Here is a 26,848-nt window from a genome sequence, read left to right as displayed (position 1 = left end):
AACTCCTGCAGCCTCTCCATGCCACATGACTATACGCACTTTTAACATCAATGAAATACAAGTGTCACCAATTGTCAAAATGCACACAAGCATGTGATGGGAAATGCTTATACTTTAGCCAAGTGACAAATACACCTGTGTCTACACTGAGAGGTGTCAAAAGGCATAGCCATAGTGGACTATGTGGGGATGCCCTGCCAAAAAAGAAGGGCATTATCACTGTAAGAAAAATTAAGCTTGCTTTAACAACAGATGCATTATAAAATCAGGTTGAAAACTATTTCAAAGAGTTAAACAGGTGGTTTAATCTTCAAATTAAAATTTTAGCAGTAGGGATTATTTCAATCCAAAATAAAGAGCAGAAACAAGTGATCCTGCCTTCAGGAAATAGGAACAGTTATGTGACTTTGATTTAAAGAAAAAAAAAAACCAACCCAAACCCCAAAAAACAATAATTGCATGCTTGCAATATATGCTAAATAACCATTATTCACATGAAATTAAGAGTTTGATATTCCTTGCCACTGATTAAATATTAAATTCAAATATTCAAAGTTAGAGTTGAAGTTCATAGATAATTAAATATTTAAAACTGAGAATTCTACCCCACCAGCATGAAAAGTATCTATACAGCTTGAAGAGTAATATAAACTAGCTTCATATAGTTTCTATTCTAAACTCATATTATCAGATTCTTTTCTTTCTTTATATGCAAGGTTTTTCCACAGCTATCAGGGAAACTAGACTAACTTAAAGGAAGACAGTTAAATGGAAGTCTAACGTCCACATGAATCTAATAATGTACAATTAAGCCTTGTAGCTGCTACATTCCTTTGCGGTAAACCTGCAGATTTTTGGTTTTGTCACTAATTGAGTATTTTCAAGACAGGCAGTCTGTAACAATTCTATAATTGTAAAGATGTTAATTTAAGGTGTGCTGTACTTGCAGTTGTTCTTTAATTCTGGAAAGTGCCTGTTCAAGCTAAAGCATTTGACCAGGCATTGCTGATGACTTTGGGTACTTTTCATACAAGCTGCATCTTAATCAAATATACTTAAGTGTGCAAGTGCACACTTGCAAGTGCAAAATTACTGTAACTGTCAATATCAAGAGAGGATTAATTATGACACAGTTCAACAATTATTGACAAGTGACAGAAGTAAAATACTGTTCATTGTATACATTGTTAAAAATAACACTGCCATTTAATTCAAAGAAATTCTGTTAATAATGCTCAAAACTCAGTAGTACATTACCTTTTGCATGCACATGTCAGCTATTATAGACAGAGGTATTGTAAGGCTTAGCGCAAGTGTGCCTATCAGTGATGAGGTAAGAAAGCAGCCCCTAAAAATAACAAATAATAATAATAGTAATTAATAATAATAATAAAGAGGGCTTATTTAGATGTTAAAAGACAACTAAAGTAATACATCAAACTGCAGAAGACATTTGATCAAGCTTAACTGTTAGTCATTGTTTGTTTTAATAACAAAAAATTGAGATACCCACAATCAGTCATAAATCTATTTCAGAATTTTATGCAGTTTTACAGACTATTGATGTCTGCTGGAGTGGGGTTTGATTCCCATACAAACCTTTTGAGATGACAGAAAATTCACTACATCCCATGTAGTGACTTCACCTAGAAAAATCTGCATTTTGTTTCCATTTTAAAATAGTTTAATACCAGGTTATAGCAATTAAATGTGTTTTGCCCCAGTCTGGTTAATTAAAAAGAAAGGTTACCGATGTCTAGAAATCCTACCCAAAAAGAGAAGTATTTTTTACAAACAGACAATTCTTAAATTAACAGACTCTGCTTTTTAAACCTCACTCTAAAACACACCCTTGAAATCATTCTTTGGAGTCTCAGTAAGACTTCTCTGCGTTCTACAAGTGGTCTCATCATATTTCCTAAGCAGGAACACAGTCGTTAGACTTCTCTAAATCACTGAGTCAGAGAAAGCCATTACAATTTATATAAGTGGCAGAACAACGAAACTACATGCATGTCAGAGTAGTACTCATTAACAGCCATATTTAGTTTGCAAATGACTGATTCACTGAATTAAGTTTTTTTAAAAAATAGTAATAATAAGAGAACCTTAAAGTATATATAGGACAGACCTAAGAGAACACATAAGCTCTTGAGATCTTTGGCATTTCAATAGAAATATAAGGCTCTATAAATAAAACATGACTAGTCTGAGCCATTTTGATACCAAGTGAAGTGCGTAACATCCAATATATGCAATTCTCATTTTATGATCAGCCAAGACAAAAGTTACCAAGCATAGTGAGGCTTGTTAGCAAATACTCCTCTATGAAATAGCCTATTCTACCATATGAAGAAAAGAAATAAAAAGGGGTATCTACCCAATTCAAATCAGTAATGCCCACTACTGAGTCAGCCTCTTATTTCAAAGGCACCCAGAATTTATTTATTAAGAAAAAGGCAATTCTTATCCTTGGCAAGTACTGAAAACGGTACCAGCTATGCCTTTTTGTGGAACTGCAATCAGTTCCACACACAACTAATTTTAAAGAAGGAAAAATCTTACAGGTGCAATTTTTGTTAAGAATTCTGAAATTTGTTTTTTACTTACTCAATCTTTATTCTGATTACTGTAAAAATTAAACAGATGCAGCATCACTGAAACTATATTAATGAAATGTGATTCAGTGAAGAAAATGCTATTTTAATTCACCTCATAGAAGTTTGTTAACACCTTTTAAACACAAAGATTTGAACACACATTTGGAAAACATTTTCTAGAACGTGACTTCATGCATCTATTTCTCTAGTTAAACTAGAAGAGTACTCCCAAACCAAGCCATTAGGTCCTCCCATAAGACTGACTTTCAGCCAAGCAAAAATGACCAGCTTGGATATTTGTAATCACTTTCTGTTGTTCCGTGTCTTTAAAACAAAGAAAAACGTATGCAGATGAGACAGGAACAGAAAGGAAACAAAGCATTTTAGATACTCTGCATTTTGGCAAACTTCCTCCCCAGTATTCTAAATCCCCTTCTATACCATAAGAGAATACTTCTGTATCTCTGCACTGACTACTTCTGAATTAGAACCAATCTGTCCACCAGCACACCATAAATGAGTAAATGGTACAGAATCCAATGAACACTTTTCAGCAGGTTTAGGAAAAAAAAAAAAAAAAATTAAGAGTCACATCTACCACTACATTATTTAGTTGGCATTATGTGGTTGGGTGGAATAAACAAGTAGGTTAAATGATATTATTTACTTCCAAAGAAAGAGTAGAGGACCACACTAGTGGCATGCTCGACAGGTAAAAGGATGATGTCAGCACAAACTCTGAAATTAGTCTTACTCCAAAAATCTAGGGAAAAGGAACTGGAAATAAAAATAGCTCTTTAATTGACTGGATCATCATTCTGACTAATTACACAAATAGCACGTGTATAAAAAAGTCTGTGCACACCCTGTACTTAACCCTATGCTAGTACCTGATTTTGGGACAAGAGACAAGTTTGGGGGTTTTCTGGGTTTTGTTTTGGGTTGGTTTTTTTTTTTATTATTTCGCCTATGCTGAAATTGCACTTAACCTTTTTACCAGCTGATACTGAACTGTAGTCTCATCTTACAAGATGGCATTAACATCACAAAACTATTCCACCAATAAACAAATTAAATTACAAAGGAACATATGCTGCAATGCATTTGTAACTAGGACTGGTCTAAGAGTTTGCCAATAAACAAAAAATGTCGTGATTAAATTTCCGAAATAACTTTAAACTTGTCTGAAAACAAACAACAACAAAACCAAACCAAACTAAACAAACGAACAAAAAACACCAAAAAATGTTTTCATGGAACTTCACCTAGATCTTTTGTTGTACTATTGTCACAGAACTTAGGTCCTAGGATTACAGACATCTCCATTTCAGAGTAGCTATCCCATGAGGTTTTCCAGTCTCTCTACCATAGAGTTGAGAGGCTGAACACCAAGGGTTCTCAGGCAAAAACTCACTAACTGCCACACCTATTCAAAATATTGCACCAAAACTGACATCATTCACTGAGCAACTGTATGGCATTGGAAGCATGTCTCTTTTTGGAAACTCTTCCTCAGTGTTTCCAGAATAAAATAGGACTTCTCAACTTGTAGAATTTTCTGTTACACCCCTATTTTAACCTAATGCTGGCCCAGAAGAAACTCAGACTCCCTGAATTCTCTCAAGCTGGGAACCCTGACTTACCAAACAGTTCTCTAATAACACTGGCCTTCTAACAGCTACACAAAGGTTTAAGTCTGCTACAGCTTTTGAGCCATTCACGTAGAAGTTGCATGTTCAATCCTCTGTTGCCAGACTATAATAAAATTAAATTACTAAACAAAAGCTAGGCTAATTTATGAATTGCTGTATCTTCATGATTAATGCGTTCTGATGAGATTTAGCTCGTTAAGTCTCTGAAGATTTAAACGAATGTCAACTATAGAATACTGGATTCTGACTCATATATATCCAACATGCACAAGGCCGTGGAAGTTGAAGAACTGTTAATTACTACTGCAATTCTGTATCACAAAGTCTTTCATCTCAAAATGTTAATTCTAGAATGAGCTAAGCACACGGTATCTTAATGAATATTATAAGATCACATCACCTGCTTTTTAAAGTTACCTGTTGCTTTTAAACAGGACATTATGACGTGATGGATAACTTCCTCTAACTCAAACTGCGTATGTAGACGGGGGAGGGAGAGGGTGGGGGGGAAAGGCAAAACCCCCTACCTGGACAATTTGACATCTCAACATTTGAGAACACGGGTAAGACAATTTATGTGAAATATATACAAAGCATGTAGTACATACCACAGCCAGAGGAACTCTGACAGAACTGTTCCGATAAGGCCATTAATGACAATGCACATCCATATCAGTTTATTGGGAAACTCAAATGCTTCAAACCCAGTATAGTGAAGCAGGAAAAACCCTGGCCACAGCAGCAACAGATTAAACAGCCCTACAAAACCTGAGTATAAAAACAGTATTAAGTAAATCACAATAAATATCCTTCAACATAACTAGAATCTCAGCTAAACTCTGCTATTTTGACAATATACATAGATAAAAGCAGCAACAAAGCCATATTTTAAATCTTTCAGAGGAAAGGAATATAAGAAACTACCTGAAATTCACAAACAATTACATCAGATATTTACAGGTTTGGAAAAAAAAAAATAAATCCATTGAGTCAAAGGGGCTGTCTGCATTCGAACAGGTAGTGTTATCTTTCACTATTAAGACTGTAAACAGGAAACAATTCACACAACCAGTCTCTAAAGTACTCATAACCACGGGAACAATAGGCTTTCTCTACTTCCTTGGCTTTTCTGAGCCCCTTTACCACTCATACACAATTCAGTGCCTGAAAGAAAACAATTTAATCACACACTGAATTAAAACTTTCAATAGAGTTATTTTTAGTCTTACCAAAGAACATTGGTATGTCAAGTTTATCTTCTCTATCTACTTTCCTTTTTATCATCACTATGTACACAGCATACAGCATTGCTCCTACAAGAGACCAAAGGGAACCTGTAAAGATGAAAAAAAACCACTCACTTAAGACATGCCAAACGTGTCATGCACACTAGGATCAACTCTCATAAACATACACCTATTATAAAACTGTCAGAGGTAAATTGTTTATTACAGAATCCATTACTGTATGAAAATGCAAAAAGCTCCAGAATGTAAATAGTTTACCAATTAAGCTATATACCTGGGGGAAAAAAAGCATCATAAATGTCCAGTTTCAGAAGTTGAAACTAAAAAGCCAGATTGTGAAATGTTACATGAGTAAGAAATATATAGCGTGCTAGATGACCTACTGAGTATTGTCAAAAGACCAAAAGATAATACTCATCATTGCATATTCTAGAATTAAAAAAAAACAAGTAAATACCTATTGTATCTTTTCCAGCAGATTTCTCAGATCCAGAAAGGTTAACAAGTACCACACCACCAATGCTAGCAAAAAAAGAAGAAATGCAAAACACTACTTGAACCCAAGAATGTTTTTACAAAGGCAGAAAAAAAGGGGGAGAAAAATACAAAAATACAGTTCTATCTTTAGGTATCTTTAGTTAATCAAAACCCACTTTTGGAAAAGCCAAAAGGAGTTCTCTATTGCTAAGGCCTGATCCTAAGCTAAAAACAAACAAACAAACCCCACTTTTAACTTCCCTGAACAATGCACAAGGCATTTAATGAAACAGGCCAACAACACTGCATGTCAAGTCTTCCTTTTTCCCATCTACACAAAAATAAATAAACCGTAAGTAAATAACAAGAAAATAAGTTCACATATTTCCAACAGAAACCTGATTAATCTAATTTCCTACAGGAGCATGAGATTAGGCAATTGTTCATGATATGAAGTATTTTAAAAGACTTAATTCACTTGCTCAATTTATCTGTGAAACAAGGATTTTTGAAAAAGTGAAGCCTATCATATATTGTCACAGATACCATAGGTATAGTAGGTATAGTTGTCCTCTCACTGTATCAGGGAGTTTTTGAACAAATGTTCCATCCCATTACCTTACCTTAAAATAACAGCTAATAATTTCGACAGGGTAAACCTATCTCCACTGTTACTGGGAAAGACTGCAGCTAAGATTAAAGTAAAAAGCCCTGCAAGAGAAATTAAGAAGAGTTTATACAATCAAGTTTTGCCACTAGTTTGTTCAGAAAACTGCACAGACATTTCCTTCTTTATATTTCACATACTTGTTTTAACTACTTGATCTTAGCATCCCTAATATTAATCAGAACTATTATGAAACTATCACCTTGAGAGGTAAATCCTCAGATCAGCAAATACATGTTCAACTTCGAGAAAGGCTAGCCATACTAACAAAATAAACTGCAATAAGCCTGAAAAGTCAGTGAAAAATCATGTAATTGTGCTTTTAAAACTGATTTTATAGAACAACAAAAGTTATTCCTCAAAACATGGACTGTCACATAATTTATATACTTTAAAGCTCATATTACAGCCTTGCATAAAACCTGTAAAGCAAGTGCTATGCATAATATTTAGGTGGTTTAAGTTCTTTACCCCTAAAAGCATTTTTTAAAAAAATGGTACTTAGCAAGAAGACTTTACTCTGAATTGTATCTATTTTGATAAAAAGTTATACCACCTTTCCTTCAAAAGCACTACGCTCCCAATATATCTCTTTAATACACAGACATAACCGCAGAAGTACACACACACAAACTTGAAAAGCAAAAAGCAGGGGAAGCATGAAGATAGCCTAAACCCCTGCAAATACATAATGAAATTTTTAAATGCATATATTCAGTGGCTTTAAGCCCTACTATTCCCCCCAAACCACAGGTAAATCATTACACCAGTCCATTGTAACAAAAAAAGTTTTTTATGTTATAGACAGCCTTATAATGCACACCTGGTGCTGTAAATAAAACTTACCAGAGGTTGATGACAAAATATTAACTATAGCAACTTGGGTATCTGACAGAGCTTCTTGGTAAGAGAAATTTGCCAAGAACCACTGGGGGAAAAGAAAAATAATTTTGTGATCACATGGATAGCAATGACAGAGTTTAAGTTTCTCAGTGCAATAAAATCCTACTTAAAGGAAAAGAAAACCCACAACTATTTATCCAAAACCAAAATCAGAAGACTTTTAACTCAAATATATTCCTAACTTCTATTAAAGTGGCAGATACATTAAAAGACAGGCAAAATTAGAATTGGCCCAAACCAACCACATTCAACTACGTGTTTAATAATGAAATAACACTTCAGAACTTACAATTAATTAAATAATTAAAACGACATTATAATAGCTATTCTATAGTAACTAAAGGTACTTTTAACTTGTTTTGCAAGTGCTTCAAGACCCTAACTGCACAAGGGCTGCAAAGAAATTTCAGAGATAGAGATACGTGGGACATTAGTCAGCCTAATGAGTTTTTTTTAGAGTACTTAAAACTGGCACACATCTCCACCCTAAAAAACAAGCATCACTTACATTCGATACCTCAAAAATATTCTGGAAGGATTCATGTCTGTTAATTCCTCCATAAAGGAATCAAATGGCAAGTGTTTTATCATTTCTTGATTGAGATCTCATTAATAAGATCTCAGATATATCCTCAGGGAAGTTACCACTCTCTAAACTCTTAGGTGGAAGTATTTATACAGTCCAAGAAGAAATACATATATATGCCAGCAGTAGCAGCATCCATGAAAAGCATAAACAGGACTTGTTTTGAACATCAGGAGTCTAGCCTAAAAATCCGCATGGGTATATATAAATACTCAGACACACAGAATTTTAAATAATTTTTAAAAAAGCTATTTCATCTGTCCAAAAATCACTAATGAGTGCCTTATCATTCTCTTGCTGCTGTGTGCACGTTCTTTATGTATACCCACAGAAAATTACATCACTGTTTTCTGGCCCATGCATCAACAATACTAATACTTATTATTATTATTATTATTATTATTATTTTAAATGTTTAAAGAGCACTACTTCCCGAGGAAAAGCTGTGCTGTGTCCACATTACATATAACATATTCGGCAGTATCAGTGAAGCTACTTCTGGAAAAGATATCACTGACCTGCTCTCTACATTTTTACTGTCTCTCAAAAATCATGCTACCGTTACATCTCTCTCCCCGTAGAACAGAGGCATGATGCAGAAACACCAGCAATCAACAAATTAATAAGTAAATCTTGCAGCCCTCAATGGAGCTGAAGGACAATCAACTATCTCCTCTCCATACTACTGGAGGGCACAATGCCACGGTGAGGCATAAGATGGCACTCTGTGGTAGCCCAGAAAGAAGTCATAGTGATATTTACCCATTTCATGCCGTCTCACTGCAGCTATTAACAGCCTGTATACATCCGATCCCAGATTTTGCTGTACCAAACATACCCAACACTGGACAACATGGCACAGAAGCATGGCATATCTTACAACTGACCTCACAGTTAACTACACACCCAGGATCTCTTTTTATTACCCTCCCTTTAAAAAGTTGCATCTTCACATCCAGCATGAGGAAAGTTTTACTTCTTATAGTATATTTATAAAATGAGGCATAAAGAATACAAGTCATCTCGATACTGTTTCACTACTATTATACAAGTTTTAATTGCATCTATACTTAAGTTTTCTGAAAGAATGGAGAACATACCACAAAGCAAAAGAAAAAGCTAATTTTTGCTACTTGAGTTGCAGTGAGTTTTCCTACAGTTTTTAATATTGATTCCTGCTCCTTAACCGTTGGATATGACATGCGAGACAACTTTGCTTCCAATGCATGGCTCGATGGGAGTTGTCGAATCTCCATAATATTACTGAACCTTACACGAGGCTTTTTGGGAGCTTAAGAAGAAGAGAGAAGAAAAGAAAGAAAGAAAGAAAAAAAAAGCTGCATTTTATCATGAAACTTTTCAAACCAACACAATATGCAAATAAAACTATGATGATTATGCTGTTCTAATACAGCATTGATTATAATACTTCACAAATAACAGGTTTTTATACAAATAGAAGACATGCCATTATTTTTATTTATTAAACTAGTATTTTGTTATTTCATAGGCCACTAACAAGACAAAGCACAATTACTGTTTTCAAGCAGTACAGTTGTCTACCCACAAAAACCTCACTGAAAAGCATCATCCCCCTTCCATGACAAAAAAATCCACACAAGGCAACAACAAATTTTTAGGCAGGAATTAGTCTGTATTGATAAATATTACATGTAAGATTTTATTTAATTGTTTAATAGTCAAACCGCCAAAAACTGCACACAACTATACCTAACTGCAAGGACAGCGTTTCATTCGGAGGATGAGTGTCCAACAGACCTCAAAGCTTAGCAGAGATCATAAGGTCACTTGCTCATTTGAAATCCACCCTCTAACTAATCTCACAAACCAGGATCAGATTTTTTTTTTAATTATTATTTTATTTATGAGTCTAAGTCAATATGAAACAATACCTAAGTTCCTAAAAAAAGTGAAGGGAAAAGCTACAGCTCAAACAACCCTGAAGGGATTGGTGCATGTTATCACAGTACAGCAGAGCCTACCAAAGTGGTTCTTAACATGTGTCAGCTAGAAATTAGCAGAGACTTTCCCTTTTATAAGCAGGGATTCTTTTGCTGAGGATCAGATAATTGGATTCTTTGACAGTCAACTTTTCTATAATTGTCTGGGACAGCTAGGCCTGTTTCAGCTACTATCACAAGATAGTGAGGCTTAAATAAAATCAGAATGCACATAGACTGTTAAAATTCTTACTTTGACTGCTTTGCTCCTGCTCTAAAAAGGACAATAGCTTGTTTTTCCAGAGGCTGACTCACTGCTGCTGGTCATACAAGCCCAGAAGGAAAGAATCACAAGTACTGAACCCAGTTGGTCCCTTGAGATAAACATAGGCTGGATCTGTAGTGACCAAGAAAGGTAAACTGAACGATAGGCCTATGTTTTCTCCACTTGAAAGTAAATACATGAAACTGCAATTCATGCAATAAGAGATTTAAAGAAGGAAAAAAGAAAAAAAAAAGGAGGGGGCGGGGATAAAAGGCAAGTCCTGCAACATGACAGCAGTTATACCAACAAAGAGGAAAGTAATTCCTTCACGAAAGAACTAGTATTTCAGCATTCCAAAAGTCTTTACTCACTTTTCTCTGCATCACTATTATTACTGCCATTTTTTTCAGTTGGCAAATCGTGAAACTTTACAGGAACATATAAAGGTTCACTCTGAAATGAATCAGTATAAGTAAAAATACAGTTAAACAGGATATTTAAATTATAAGCAGTAGAATTAATTTAGCAAATTACAAAACTAATTAAAGAAAAGCTTGGTGAATATTAAAAGAATCAAAGTGGTTTTGCACACAGTGGATAGGCTTGTCAAAAATGCTCATACATAATCTATATTTTATGTTAAACATATTGGTAAAATGCAGTACTCAAAAATAACTGTGCGCTTTTGTGTATATCCTCATGAACACAAAACTCATCCCCAGAAAATTCAAACCTACTGATCCAGAATTAAAAAAAACTTATCAAAATCACAGACATTTCATTAGATCTATAGCTTCTGTCCAAATGAAAAACTAGAAACATAAAATACAGAATATATATACAAAAATGAATACATACTCATTTTCCTCTCATGACCCTAAAAGCTTGTGAACTAGAACTAAAAGTCAAAAAACTTTGGGAAAGGAACTCCAATACATACATAAAGCACTTAGCAGAAGTTTTAATTGCTTAAAATACTTCTAACAAGACAAGTTTTCAGCTGCTTGTTTAAATTAAATTAATAAACTGTAAGAGTGAAGTAATGAAAAAGATCTGGTAGCTGCATTTTCATTAGGCTCCTTGTTTAGGACCAGAATTTTTGTGGATGTTTAAATCAGTGCAAAATTGTCCAAGTTTAACGATGAATCCTGATTCTAGAGTCAGATGACCTTAATGAATTGAGCAGACTAAGATTTATTCTTAAATGTAGATAAATAAAGTTGGAAAAACCCCAAAGAATGAAATGAAGACTACTTCTGAAAAATCTCTCTTCAACTCCCTATTCAGTATAAAATACCCATATGGTACTTCATCAACAATCAGCTGCCTCCCCCTACTCTATTACAGAGATGGTGCAAACCTTCAAAGTTTTGTGTTTTGGATACATTTCTGTGTGACCTCTGATTTAAGTATGCAGATTAAGCAGCAATCTGTGATCAACAGGGGCAAAACAAACTGTCATTTATGGATTATGAAAATCACTAAAAAAAAGCCATCTGAAATGCAGCTTATCAGCAGAATACCAGTACTGATATTTGATTCAGTAAACAGTAGTTACTCCACCCACTGGAAGGAAGAAGGCAGTCCATTTCTCTGTCAAAATGCAATGCAGGATCACAGTACACAAGATACTCAACTAACTGAATGATTCCATTGTGGATTTGAGTCTTGAAAACTGTTTGGCTTTACCACTAGCTCTCCACATTTTGCTTTGGCAATTACTGAGCTGAATATGTAAAGGTTTCCTTTGTACGACATAAATATTTATTTCACAAACTACTACAGAAACTTTCAAGTTTTTTATTGAGCTGAGAACCTGTATTTTTCATAATAAGCAATGTCATTATTTGCAGCACTTATTAGCAACATACAAGTTACTAATCCCTTTTGGAAAAACTATTGCATTTAAGACCACCATATTTTAAAAACAGTAAGTCAGGATAATGGTGTCACGTTACTGTAAAGTATTGACCTTCACAAATTAAGGCACTTACCAGAGAACTGTTTACAGTGTTATCTGTTGTACAAGGAGCAAAATAACCTTCAGCATCTGCAAACTAATTACAGAACCTTAAATGTAATAATCTATCAAGGCAGAGTTATTAATAACTGAAATTTATTTAGAATAAGTTTTTTAATGCCTTTTTCCATAATTCTATCACAATTCCCTCCCTCCCTCCAGCCCTTCTCCCCAATAAACAAGAGGGCTTACAAGTTCAGTAAATAATTTCAGTAATTCTTTGTACCTCTTGGAGAACCCCACTGAACTCAACTACCCAGATACCAATGCAGGATCAGGCTGTTAGAATGCCAAAACCTGTGAAGTTCAGGCTTCACTAAATTATCGTGCATGTATTAACAACAAACCTCGTTTCTTCATTTTACTGAGGCAAAGTTCCTTTGCATAAAAACCTGGAACTCATGCCTTAGTTTTAACAAGGCTTAAATTAGGATGAGGTCAAGTATCATTTTTCCTCTTTCTTTCTGCATCTCAGCAAGCACCACTACCCCTGCTCCCTGACCTGGAGCTTGCTGTTCTACCATGCTGGTAAGAAGTCTATTAACCAAAGCTTCTAACGTGGAAGCGGGCCTAAAAGTAAGGTATGAGTGTTCACCTAAGCAATCATTATCGAAATAAAAATCTATAGATGTATAATTTTTATTCCAGATTAATAAACACAAGACATTTTAAAGACATTTGTAATAATATACAGTTGAATATTTAACTAAACTCCTGGGGGGGGGGGTATCTTCTAACTGTACACTACAGTCCTGTCTCTGCGCTGTTCTTTTGAAATATGCTGTGCTGGTTTTGGCTGGGATGGAGTTAATTTCTTCATAGTAGCTAGCATGGGGCTATGTTTTGGATTTGTGCTGGAAACAGTGTTGATAATTCAGGGACGTTTTAGCTATTGCTGAGCAGTGCTTACACAGACCCAAGGACTTTTCTGCTTCTCACCCCACTCCACCAGTGAGGAGGCTGGGGGGGGCACAAGAAGTTGGGAGGGGACACAGCCGGGACAGCTGACCCCAACTGACCCAAGGGATATCCCAGACCGTAGGACGTCATGCTCAGCATATAAAGCTGGGGGAAGGAGGAAGGGGGGACGGTCAGAGTGATGGCGTTTGTCTTCCCAAGTCACCGTCAGGCGTGACAGAGCCCTGCTGTCCTAGAGATGGCTGAACACCTGCCTGCCCATGGGAAGTGCTGAATGAATTCCTTGGTTTGTTTTGCTTGCATTTGCAGCTTTTGCTTTACCTATTCAACTGTCTTTATCTCAACCCATGATTTTTCTCATTTTTACTCTTCCGATTCTCTCCCCCATCCCACTGTGTAGGGACTGAGCAAGTGGCTGTGTGCCGCTTACCTGCCAGCTGGGGTTAAACCAAGACACATGCTAATATCAAAAGTAATGGCTATTTCCTACAAATTACTGTAAAAATTACTTTTTATAGGGTTAAAAAGAAAAAATAATGAGATTCCAGTAGTGGTGCCAGAGTGCCACACACAAAATGTGACAGACTGAGCAGTCTTACTCTTTGCTGTCCAGTTCATATTATCTCTTTCTTTGACATAGCACTGCACAAGATTCAGTTGGTCAATATAACCACCACAATTCCCACTAAGTAATAGCCCCTTATTCTACTCATCTGCTGAGATTAATACATCTGTTCAGTACAATTGCTCTATACAGCTAATCATCCTTTAGTGCTTTCATCATCTTTATTTGTCATTACTGCCAGTAAAGAATCTGTAAATTCTGTTTATTTCCCAATTATCTTATGAAGATCCTGAATGGCATCAAGTCTAACATGTGCCATACTATGCCCAGACACTTGGTATTAAAGGCTGATCTAGCGAAAATTATTTCAAGATATCAGCCAAATCTACATGTTTTATGTGTTTAACACAATTTTTTTTTTTTTTTTAAACAAAAGGTTTAGTTGTTTGGGTTTTGGCTTTTGGGGGCTTTTTTGTGGTGTTTTGGTTTTTTTTAAAATAAAAATAATTTGGCTTAATGTCATGTAACACTTCAATTCCAGTATGTTACGCCTACAACTGTCGCTATCAGTGAAGTCTAATATATCCAGAAGAACTGAAGTCAGTTCCTTTCATACAAGCTATTTTCTATAAAGACATGTTGATTAACAGCATGTTCTTGGATCACATTTTCTGTTATTTTAATGTGAGATTAATATCAGGCCACATGCCTTACTGCTTCCTGAGTCCTGCTGTTCAGCATTCTGAAACACTGGCACAGAACAAGCGCTCTTCCCAGCATCTCTAAATTTCCTTGGAAAAAAGTACATATTTCTGTAATATGACAATAATTTTAGACTCTAGCACAAACTATGCCTAGTTCTAGAATGGGCAACAGAAGGTCACTCATGCATAAAGGCTGTAAGAATACAATATTAACAACAACAAAAACATAATTCTACCATCTTTCCTAAATGTAACTTCAAAAATCTCAAAACCTCTTAGCAAACAGCTCACAGTTCTACCAGAGACAAAAAGAGCCAGTAATAAAAATCAACTACAATACTGATTCCAACTGATTCCATTGGTTACAGGGAACTAACAGCCAACTGTGGTGAGGCTCATAAGCTCTTCTTAGAAAGAATTATCCTCTGCAACTCTCCAAGATAAAATACCAGGCGAGATGTGCCAATGGTCTGGCTCATTAGAGCATTTCTTATGATTCCTGATACATTTCATATTGATTTTTCCTTTCTTTTCTTCCTCTCACAAGGCCACTATTATGATTGCCACGTCTTCCTGTGCCATGAATTAGTTTATACTTGCTTTTCTGAAAGCACTACTTCACAAACATGTAAACTTTGCTTTTCTCTAGTCCTATTTTAAGTTTTTCTATACAAACTTCCACAAATACCAAAACATTTACAGAGTTAAAATACTTACAAAAGTTGCATGCCTTCCACGAAACCCACGAGTACACTGTTGCCTCCATGGTTTCCAAACAATAAATCCCAAGAGGTACAGAACAAACATGGATGTTTTTGCAAACGTACTGAAAAAAGGTTTGTTGTACTTCGTAAAAACATACTGTGGAAAGAAAATAATTGCAGTATCCAAAATTACCAATTAGGTGAGAATTCACAAAAAGAATGAACAGGTTTAAGTATATAGTCCAGAACAGTCAGGTTCACAAAATGACAGTGCTGTAAGTATTGGCATGTATGACCAAAAGACACAAGTGGCCATACCTATTCTGGGGGTACCCTCTCCTAAGCTATCCTAAATGCCGACAAGAAGGCACTGAGCCATTTTGTAAGATACAATGGCACCGGAGAAAAGCTACTTATTACTTCTATCTAACCAAGCAACTTAATGATATGCCACCGTGATGGGTTGACCCTGGCTGGACGCCAGGTGCCCACCAAAGCCGTTCTATCACTCCCCCATCCTCAGCTGGACAGGGGAGAGAAAAATATAACAAAAAACTTGCGGGTCGAGATAAGGACAGGAGAGATCATTCACTAATTACCATCACGGGCGAAACAGACTCAGCTTAGGGAAAATTAGCTCAATTTATTACAAATCAGCCAGAGTAAGGTAAATGAGAAATAAAACGAAATCTCAGAACACCTTCCCTCCACCCCTCCCTTCTTCCCGGGCACAACTTCACTCTCAGATTTCTCCACCAAGCCCCCCCAGCGGCACAAGGGGGACAGGGATGGGGTTTACGGTCATCACACATTATTTTCTGCCGCTTCACCTCCTCAGGGTGAGGGCTTATCACACTCTTCCCCTGCTCCAGCGTGGGTTCCCACCCACGGGAGACAGTCCTTCATGAACTTTCTCCAACGTGGGCCATTCCCACGGGCTGCAGTTCTTCACGAACTGCTCCAGCATGGGTCCTTTCCACGGTGTGCAGTCCTTCAGGAGCACACTGCTCCAGCGTGGGTCCCCCACGGGGTCACAAGTCCTGCCAGAAACCCTGCTCCGTGGGGTCCTCTCTCCACAGATCCACAGGTCCTGCCAGGAACCTGCTCCAGCGCAGGGTTCCCATGGGGTCACAGCCTCCTTCGGGAACCCACCTGCTCCGGCGTGGAGTCCTCCACTGGCTGCAGGTGGATATCTGCTCCACTGTGGACCTCCCTGGACTGCAGGGGGACAGCCTGCCTCACCAGGGTCTTCACCACGCGCTGCAGGGGAATCTTCGCTCCGGCGCCTGGAGCATCTCCTCCCCCTCCTTCTTCACTGACCTTGGTGTCCGCAGGCTTGTTTCTCTTACATGTTCTCACTCCTCTCTCCGGTGGCTATTTTCTCCCCGTCCCAACTTTTTTTTCCTTCTTAAAAATGTTATCACAGAGGCGTTACCGCTATCACTGATTGGCTTGGCCTTGGCCAGCGGCGGGTCCGTCTTAGAGCCGGCTGGTATAGGCTCGCTCTCTCTCGAACACAGGGGAAGCTTCCAGCAGCTTCTTACAGGAGCCACCCCTGTAACCCCCCCCGCTACCAAAACCTTGCCACATAAAACCAATACAGCCACTGACCTCAAGTAGGACTGAAAATACATTTATATACAAATATTTCCTAAATGAAAGACCCATTTTATAAGCAATAGCAGAGTTATCACAAATTAGAGAAGATTACTTTGTTTAAGTAACATTCCAGTATCAATAGTGATCCCACCAGCTCACTGGAAAAAACGTTTTATTAATATAATAGCATGTTAAGCACAAACATTTTTATATGCTTAGTTTTGAAACTGATATAGAACATAATAACTTAATGACAGTTCAGAAACGTGAATTTGACAAGAATTTATTAAAAACTCTATTTCCATTGCTAAAGCTCTGCTCTAAATCCTAAAACTTAAGATAAAGTAAATACCAGATCAGTTTCAAGATGGTGAATATATGAACTAGATTATGACAAACTTGTCTGCAATTATAGGGCTTAAACTCCATGACCCGAGTCCTTTGATCCCAGACTTCTAGATGTTCTGAGCTATAAAATCTATCCTACCACCTAGCCTGCAATGTTACAGCTCATTTACTGCTTCTTGGGAAATATATGGGCATTATTTTAATCAATATGGCAATAAACAAAATGAACTCCCTAATTACAGTACATAGTTATGAGCTTTTGTTGTTTAATTTGAAAGTCATCTGTAATACCTTCTGTCTTGAAAGCAAGAGTCACCGAGTAGAGCTTGTTTGTAACTTTTTGTGGATACAGGTTAGTTCACTAACCCAAAGGGTATCATCTTCCCCGTACTGAAAAGGTGGTTAAACATTATACTAGAACACTCATCGAGTGTTTGAGTGACTATGTTTCTGCTGCATCTTTCTCTTACATAGGCTTTTATTTTCCTTTTAAGATGCATGGAACAATACTTACAGAAGTGAGTTCTGAAGAGGCAACCCATATCACGTCAACGAGGAGAAGAATGACAATTCCTAGAGCCATTCGCCTACGCTGAGTGGATGAACTGCTCTGGGAGCTCATTCGGTTCATGATAAAAACCCACACCATTTGTAACCTATTCAAGATTGATAAAGACATAAAACCCAAAAGATTACAAACAGTGACAAAAAAAAAAAAAGCAGCCCAAAACCAAACCAAACAGTGGGGACAAGTGTTTCATGTATATGAAGCAGACCCAATATGCCAGGGAACACGTGCTTGTCTGTTAAAAAGCAGATCTTTGCCAGATCTGGCATGAGATTTTCCGATACATTGGGGCAATTAGAAAGTAAATATTGACTTTTCAAGAATTTATCAAATTTTCTACCACTAAGTAAGCAAAAGTAGGTAAAACATACAATACCTTTTTGGAATTTCTATGCTACGAATTCTGCAAAATTTCAAACCACTACGTTTTGGTAAATTCAGATACTCTAAGCCAACAGCATAAATTAGTTTGATGTGTTGCGTCAAATACAATTCTACTAAAGGTCGTCAGAAACATGTTTAAACTTAAGCATTCAACAAACATTTCCAAAGACATAGCAACACATTTGGGTAAATCATGATCCCTTAATGCATAAAGTGATTGTGAACTTTCAAAATCAGATTACACATGCACTTGAACTCTAAAGATTTGTATAACTATTTGGTAATTTATGAAATACAGGCATGCACCAATTCTAGTGAAAACCTGTCAAACTAAGAGTAAGCATACAATATACGCAACAGAAAGCTTTGCCTATTGCAAAAAACGCAAAACATTGATAATGATTTTGACTGTGGCCTGGTATGTTACGCATCAGAATAATAAATTCAGAACACTTCATATTCTGAGAAATCAAAACTACAGCAGTAAGCTAGCTTTAAGCTTGCCATCTAGTACAAAAGTCATGCAGACTTGCCAGAAATTACAGCATAAACAAGTTCAGATTTTGACACATACAAACCTAATTTCCTTTTCCTATACACACCTCACAGCTCCTAGAAGTCTTTGTTCAAGGTAATAATAGAAAGGTGTCAATTTAAGCAATTCTAGTGAATTATCAGAAAAGCACTGCTGGGTTTAATACTTATAGCCAACTGCTTTTACATACTGGAAGAGTAGAGTACACCGCTCAACAGAAAATTCTGAAGATATGGCTTGAGCTGCAAAAATTAATATTAGGAAGGAGACTATCTGCAGTTAAAACATTAACATTTATGCAGGAGATGAGTACTACAGCAGTGTGTAAATAGATCATGACCAACCATTTTTCCTTTTCCTTCAGTAGGCAGAGTACTTCTGCTTTATTCAATCCACAGAGCAAACACAAGAGAACAGAACTGATATTGTTTGGGTTGGCCAAAAAAGTGGTACATTGTGATTTTTAGAGGGCTCGACTTTGCACAACTTGCACTAAAAATAAGTATTAACATTACTGAAAACACTAAAGTTATGTTAAAAGCTCACTAAAGTACTTTCCAAAAAATAAGAAAGCAAGGCAAACAAGCTTTTTAAAAATGTTTCTTGTGTTTTAACTCAAAAAAATTACAAGATCCACTGGACCTACTGCAAACAAGTGCTAATCATGAGCATACCAGACCTACATGGTCTTATATCCACTAGTGCTACTAGAAGGGGATTCAGATTTGTGATACAGCTTTACGACTGCCCATTAGAAGACCTAAATTTAGGAAAACCTTCAATTTTATTATTAAAAAGCTTCAAATACAAGTGACAGAGACTGATGTCTCATTCATCGGTCTACTTGTATTAAAATTTTTTACATACTCTAATGAACCTCAGTAAGATATGTATATGGTAGTTCTATGATTAACACTAACTCATTTATGTAGGAATTAAGAGTTAATTCGCTACAGATTACATAACATATCTTGCTATTTATCATCATAAACTCAAACACTCACTATATTTGAGAGAACTCCTCAAGGAACTGAAATCTAATTCACCTTTACGGAGCAACTCCTGACTCTCCCATTAAATAGAGGTGATATGCTTTGCTAATACAGTTCAGTAAATTTAAATTATACTTTGTCTTTCCCACACATGTCAACATACAAACATGTACTGTCTTTTAATTATTTACAAATTATTTATGAAAGAGACAGTGCCACAATGTCTTCAGTGGCTACATGTTTTTTTTCCAGACTAGCCTATTCCTCAGATTAATGATTTAAATGCCTAGATATGCACAAGTGCATTTGCGATCACTACACCATTTCCTGCCTTTGACTCATGCATCTCCTTTGCAATACAGCCTCTGCCATGTTCAGATCTTGACACTTCTTGCTTCATTTCTCAAGGGGCTTCTTTCCAAAGAAAAATCAACAGGCAGAGTTCCTGAAGTATAATTATACCACTAGATCTATGCTGATGTATTCCATGTGTGGGCATCAGTTCAGGATAATTATTCTGCTTTTCTGATAAAATGGTGGCATTGACAAAAGAAAGTAGAAGTCTGTAAGTAAGGAGGGGCAAAGTTATGAAAGACTCAGCAAGGAATTGCAGTTCTTATTTGATATGGAATAAAGGAGAAAACATTTGTTCTCAAAAAGAGAATAAATAGGGATATTATCTTAAACTTGAGTTAAGCTAACAGAAAGGTTTTCATGCTTGAAAGCTTATAAGTGTTTTTCCATTTTTTTTATGAATTGGTCTAATACATACTACATATTACACTCTACCAACTTTGCCTTCATTTTATTATGACTAATAGCCTACAAGCCATTATATTAAGTTACATTATATACAGCCTACAAATTGCTCATGTGTTCGCACAACATGCAGCAAAAATGGAAGCTGGGCATAAAAGAGTTCCAAAGGAGCTAGAAGGAGGAAATCTCATTCCTTGTCAGGCTACCGCACAGCACATTGTCAGGTATTGGAACAGGTTGCCCAGGGAAGTGGTTGAGTCACCATCCCTGGAAGTATTCAAAAAGCATGTAGACAAGGCACTTCAGGACATGGTTTAGTGGGCATGGTTGGACTTGATGATCTTAAAGGTCTTTTCCAACCTAAATGATTCTATGATTCTATGAACAGTGGTAAGGTATACCAGAAATGGAAGCCACTCCAGCCTTCGACCAGTTACATGCTGCAGGTAGGAGGGGGAGAGGCAGCTGGAGACAGGAAGGAATTGCAGTAGCCTGATCAATTTGACATCTCTACATCAGATGCTCGCATCCCTAGCTCTTCCGTCCTCACCACGAACTGCTTCAAAGCATATAGCACATATACACTGTGTGTAGAGATCATGCAGATATTGTGCACATTCTGTAGTTGCTTAATATTGTACTGAACTTGTCTACATTAGGCTTGTACAAATCCCTTGCTTTAAGATCCCTCAGCAGGATGGAAATAATGGATGATAGAATATCTAGAACTTCTTAGATAAGAGGTTACATATGAAGTTATTCAGAGTGTAAGTACACATTGTACCATTTCTTTTCTACCTATGATAAGTAGATTTTAAAATTCTAATTAAGGAGCCCATATTTATGTCTTGAAGTTAAAGTTTTTTATATGTTACAGTAATAGCAGCTATTACTTTCTCATCTGACTACAAAGTGTCTGTTTAACATTTCTGTGTGCCTAATATAGCCCTTTGCTTGGTTCTTCCATAACAAGGAAAAAAAACTTAACAAGAAAGGGTGACAACAAAGTCTTCATCATGCAGCATGATACACCTTCAAGCTAGTAGCTGAGTAGAAAAATTACAAAGCAGCAATACTAAAATGCCTGTAATGTTCAGCAGAAAAACAGAACCCTATTGAAACTCATATATTAAGTTTTAGGACAGAATTAAAGCCTGTAAAACTTCACAGAGAATGCAAAGACAGATAGAAACTACTACTTTGAGAAGTTTTAGACAAGACACATTATCCCATTTATTAACAAAGTACCAGTATTCATGAACTTGTAATGAGATACAATTCCACACATTTCTTTATATTTGGCTTCTGTACACTGATGGCAACATGCTCTGATAAAAATGAACACAGAAAGAACAAGATTTACTTTTCTCATACATACCTTCCACAATAACTGTAAAAAAAACAAACAAAAAATGCTGACTAACAAACTTCACACATCATGTCAAAGTGAAGATAATCTCCTAAAAAAGAAAAAAAAAAAAAGCAAAGTTTGAAAAATTGTGCGTGTGTGTATACTATGCACTTATCTTTGCAAAACATTTTCTAAAATTCCAAGTTCCACAAGTGTCTGCCGCAGCTCAAGTCCTAAATGTTGGGGACATACAGATATAGAACCTTAAGAATTGGTCCACATCAAAAATGCTAGCCGGACAGCACTGATATTTCAAAGAACATGATCCCTTCCTTATTAATTGAACATAAGAGGTTCACATGAGAAAGAAGAACCCGATGATGTTAAGTTCTAACTTTTTAAGCTATGCAGAGAAAGGCCCTGTTTCTTAACCCAACATTCCTAGGGAAAGAATTTAAACATTAGAATTAGGAAGGTAGTGGAAAAGCATATAGGCTTTTGGACCTTAAAATAATCTAGAAAGATAAGACACCTCCATGCTATTTCTTATGGAAGCCCAGTATCTTTCCTTAATTTGATACAGCATTATTACTGTATCAAAAAAAAGAAAAGAAAACCACAACACCTTTACATAAAACTTTTTTTTTTATTTTAAATTCAGATCCTATAAAGACATTCAATAAAATCCACTTTAGAATTGTTATATAGGGAAAGAAACATTATACATAAAGGACTTCGGAAAAAATGTTATACTAGACCCATCAGAAGCCCATCTAATCTGCAACTCTGCAAATCCAGATGTTGGCAAGTATATGGCGCTCCAAGAGAAGGCACAACAAAACTGGAACTGACAACCAAGAATAATAAAGCTGTAAGTTTTATTGCCTGGAAGCACTGGAGTTTTTTCTTTTCTTATTCATGTGAAACCTTGCTAAGCTCTGTTTTACAGATATCCTGTATCAACAGGAGCCATACCCTATATTAATGAGTCACAAATTAGCACACAGAATAGAGGTAACAGTAAGGACAAAACTAAATGTTTACCCTAAATTTTGCCTTTGATTACCTGTCAATCATGGCTGAAAGTTTATAAACTGTGAATAGGAGGCAAAAGTTAAACTGATGCTTTTCATCTACTGCAAATTAGATTAAGAGGTAGACTATAAAGACGGACCACATAAGCCTGTGATTCAGCCCCCACTGAACTCATCAAGACTTACACACCGCTTAGCATCCAGCAAGTTCAACCCCTTTACCACACAGTTTACCAAATCACTCTAGCTGGTTAAAAAAAAAATAAATTGAAGATGTAGTTTTAAGACACAGGCATGTGGTTGTCCATCTTCTCTACCACAAAGCCTACGCTCGCTGTAGATCCTGAACACCTATTTAGTTCAGTACCCTCACATACAAACAGTAGCTGCTGGTCGTATTTTTCTTACACTACCAACCTAATTAGAGATTAAGATCAGTATCTCAGATAACCAAAACTTAAACCAGAAGACTTTTATCCATACAAAGCTCGAACAGTTTGTGCATGCCTAATTTATGCTCCCAAAAGAACTGAATATAACAATAACAAATACAATTAGAAAGCAAAAAAGATGCTTAAAAATTCTTCCCTCCATGCACACTAAACCAAGTATCACTAAGAGAAAGATACTATTCAGTTGCTTACTTTCAGCCCCCACTTAATCCATATTAGCTATACTCAAGTAACCAGGTGCAGAACTTGCACCTAAATTCGGTTATTACGCAAGACATATACCTCACCCTCTATCAGCATGCAAGATCTGGTGTGGGCTGTAATCCTGACTGAGGCTGATCACAGAGAACCCTGTTTAATGCTTATTACCAATAATTAACCCATTTCAGAATAAGGATAAAAGTTTAGCATATTAATATAGCATCTGACACCTCAAATGAGAACTGTACAAGACACTTCTCTCTAAGAACATGGTTTTATCCTTAAACATTTAATTCATCAAGTACACAGAGTTATGATAAATTCAAGACATACAGGCTGAAACAGAAATTATGGTTTAAAAGTAAATGCCATTTTCTACTCTATTAAATACAATAGAAAGTTCAGCATATGTTTGCCTTTTGCTTCCATTATTAGGAAATAAATATGCTTTCCACATGGTGTAACTTTAATATTCCAGTTGAAATATGACATTTGAAGGAATATTCATTTAAAAGGCACTTCTTAATATCATTATAATTTTCAGCAAATAGCACGGAGATCTTTTTAAGTCTTTTTTTTTTATTTTATTTACCATTTTAACAGTGTTAGAGTTGGTGCTGTCATCTTGCAGAACCATTTTTCAGCCAGTTACATGAAGATCTTCTGAAAAAAACCATGAAAAAATATACTTAACTTTTCTTGTCATTACACTATTTTGTTTTTAAAATGTTATGGCATCCTAAATCACTTAAGCTGAGTCACCACTTTAATTTATGATATAGAAAAAAGATAAAAATTGGTCTCACTATGTAGTCTACAGTGTATGTTCACGTAGCTGATTACACTAAAGTCAACAGGCTCAATAGCCTGTCCAACTGTAGTGTTCTGAACATGCAATAAGTGACTTCTGAGGACAGGATGTATAACTCCACCATTGATACTTAATGCACAGTCTTATTTCTATTAGCACTAAGTGTTTCTTTGTGCAGATTATTACTTTTTTCATATTAAAAGTTCCACCCTAAAAGAGGAAATCATATGAAGTTCGCAAAATATGAAATAGCTTTTATTGTGTTGACAGTTAGGGAAGAGAACATTAAAAGAACTGCCAAACCATTGCAAAACAGGAGTATTCCTTCTAACTGATCTATGAAGAAAATACACACACTCCAAAAAAACCTATGTAATAACAAGAATAACAAGAGACCCAGAACAGCACCTCAGTCACAAACCATGGTGCAAGCAACTCAACTTGAAATTCTTCCTTGTATTTACTCAAGATTATTTCATACACAATTTGAAAGACAACATATCAAGATAAGGTTTGCACACAGAAGAAATGGTTTTAGTTTTTCCAGTTATACCGGCTGCTCCAATAATACAAGTTCTGGGATACAACCCCTCCCCCCCTTAATATGTAATGTCATCAGGTGACTCTCATTTCGTATTTGATTACTTTCGAGATAAGATAAAGAGAGACACTGCTTCGACTCTAACAAGCAAAAAGCTGAAAGTAAACTGACAGACATTTTACACCCATCCTTCTAAATCTGGAAATGTGCATTAAAGACACGTTAATTTAACACAACTTTGACCTCCACTCAACTTCCAAGGGTTATCATAGGATAAGAGCAAAAGCAAGAATATTCAGAAGACATGGAAAGGTGAGCCCTATGCAACATGACAATGATATTCACTACAGCCCTGTAATCTTTACTCAGGGAAAGTTTCCTGTAGAATCTGTAGAATATAGTGAAGCAAACGACACAAAAAAAGAAACTGAGGCGAAGCTTTTCAAGCCAGTACTGAGTACTGCAAGTAGAGATCACTGTTCCTAGCTAAATAAAAAGTTATACAAGACCAAAGGTTGCACAGAAAACACATTAATTTTAGTACCAAAATAAGAGAATTTAGCTTAGCATAAAGGGATGTTTTAGGGATCCGGCAGTGCACAATATAAGTCATACTAACACACTTGAAAAAGTTTCCTATTCAGCACTTACTCAAAATTCATGAAACAAAGTTTCAAACAAAGTTTCTTATATAGGAGTAGTAATGCAGAATATTAATCTATTGCATACTTCAGAGTCTTTACCAGCTACCACAGTAACCACATACTTCTCAGGTCCATTCACACAGCACCCCAGCATGAGTACCTTGTTGGACATGAACATCTATGACCACATCCAGCTAGAAACATAGTAGTTTCAGGTTAGCAAAGTGAAAGTTGACAAGTGGAACTGACATTGACCTCCTTCTTGTGCTCTCCCAATAGGATTAGAAGAAAGAACTTCATGTCAAGCTGCCAATGTCTCTAAGCGTTACCATGTACACAGCAATGTCTTAGCCACCAGCAGCTATACATTTAATATTAGCTAAGAATTACAAGTGACATCCTACATCCACATGCTACCCATCTGATCTTGTCTAGTGCAAGATCTAAACATATCATGCTTTGTCACGGGATAAACAGCCCCAGATCTCTGATAAGAACAAGCACAGCAGCCTTCAAAACTATGAGTCACTCTTGCATCTGAAAGCCGAGCCTTCCAGGCACGCTAGAAATCGGCAAAATCACCGCATTCAGAAACGTGCTTTCAGAGTGCATGGGGTCTTCTCCTTCCTTCTCGCTGACGGGTATCTTTGGGGAAAAGCAGCAGCGACACAGAAGAGAAACTAATCAGTAAATCTCCTTAACACACTCAGAAAAAAGTGGATGCCTGAGGAGAAAGAAATATGGCTCAAGCCCTGGGGATGACAGAGGAGGAAGAACGAGTATCCGTCCTGCACTCGCACGTAAAACAAACACTGGAGATCGGGGGGGAGGGGGGGGCAGAGAGACGCGGCCCAAGCCGGGGGAAGCACGAACCTCCTCGCACCGCAGGCGGGACACGACAGAGAACTCGTCACCTGCCAGCTCTCTCCCGGGAAAGCGGAATCCCTCCACACACATCCCCTCCTTCCCCGGGCAGGGCGGGCACCCTCGGCTGACAGGCGGAGAGAGGAAAGCGCTCTCTCCGACACCGCCGGCACAAACGTGCGTGGGACGGGGCCGAGGTCCGGCAGAGGGACCGGAGGGGGCGACACACGCTGCCTCCGACCACCGCCGGACGCCGGCAAGGGCCGGCGGGAGACGGGTCACACACACGGGCGCACGGCCGCGGCACTCCCCGGCCCGCCACGGGCAGGCGCGGCCCACCCGCCCACGCGCGACGTGAGGGGGCAAAGTTCCCCTCCCGAAGCGAGGCGGGGCCCGGTCTCGTCCCGTCCCGTCCGTCCCCCCCGCCCCCCTCAGCCCTGCGGGCCGGGGACGGGGCGGGCGAGGCCTCCCGCCCGCGACACCCCCGGCGGCAGGC

At 37.2% G+C, this 26,848-nt stretch overlaps 1 protein-coding gene across 3 annotated transcripts in view; it reads right to left on the bottom strand.

The window, feature by feature from the left end:
• SLC35F5 (solute carrier family 35, member F5) overlaps positions 1-24,159 on the bottom strand; it is a 30,981-nt gene extending 6,822 nt beyond the window's left edge. The window contains exons 1-13 of one of the 3 annotated variants that reach the window (XM_010575128.1): positions 24,085-24,159; positions 21,833-21,914; positions 17,731-17,872; positions 15,283-15,426; positions 12,353-12,415; positions 10,730-10,811; positions 9,233-9,423; positions 7,490-7,571; positions 6,600-6,687; positions 5,957-6,021; positions 5,482-5,586; positions 4,861-5,020; positions 1,258-1,348 (exon numbers count right to left, since the gene is read on the bottom strand). In XM_010575128.1, coding sequence (XP_010573430.1) covers positions 1,258-1,348; positions 4,861-5,020; positions 5,482-5,586; positions 5,957-6,021; positions 6,600-6,687; positions 7,490-7,571; positions 9,233-9,423; positions 10,730-10,811; positions 12,353-12,415; positions 15,283-15,426; positions 17,731-17,865 — 1,206 coding nt within the window. In that variant the 5' untranslated portion in view covers positions 17,866-17,872; positions 21,833-21,914; positions 24,085-24,159. Of the gene's footprint in view, positions 1-1,257; positions 1,349-4,860; positions 5,021-5,481; positions 5,587-5,956; positions 6,022-6,599; positions 6,688-7,489; positions 7,572-9,232; positions 9,424-10,729; positions 10,812-12,352; positions 12,416-15,282; positions 15,427-17,730; positions 17,873-21,832; positions 21,915-24,084 lie in introns of those variants that run through there. The other 2 variants (XM_010575129.1, XM_010575130.1) reach the window with 2 other exon arrangements.
• Positions 24,160-26,848: the final 2,689 nt, after the last annotated feature.

Source organism: Haliaeetus leucocephalus, unplaced genomic scaffold (assembly GCF_000737465.1).
Source record: "Haliaeetus leucocephalus isolate CR32 unplaced genomic scaffold, Haliaeetus_leucocephalus-4.0 Scaffold451, whole genome shotgun sequence".
NCBI lineage: Eukaryota > Metazoa > Chordata > Aves > Accipitriformes > Accipitridae > Haliaeetus > Haliaeetus leucocephalus.
Note: the sequence above shows the minus strand (reverse complement) of the source record. Positions and strands in the feature narration are given on the sequence as shown.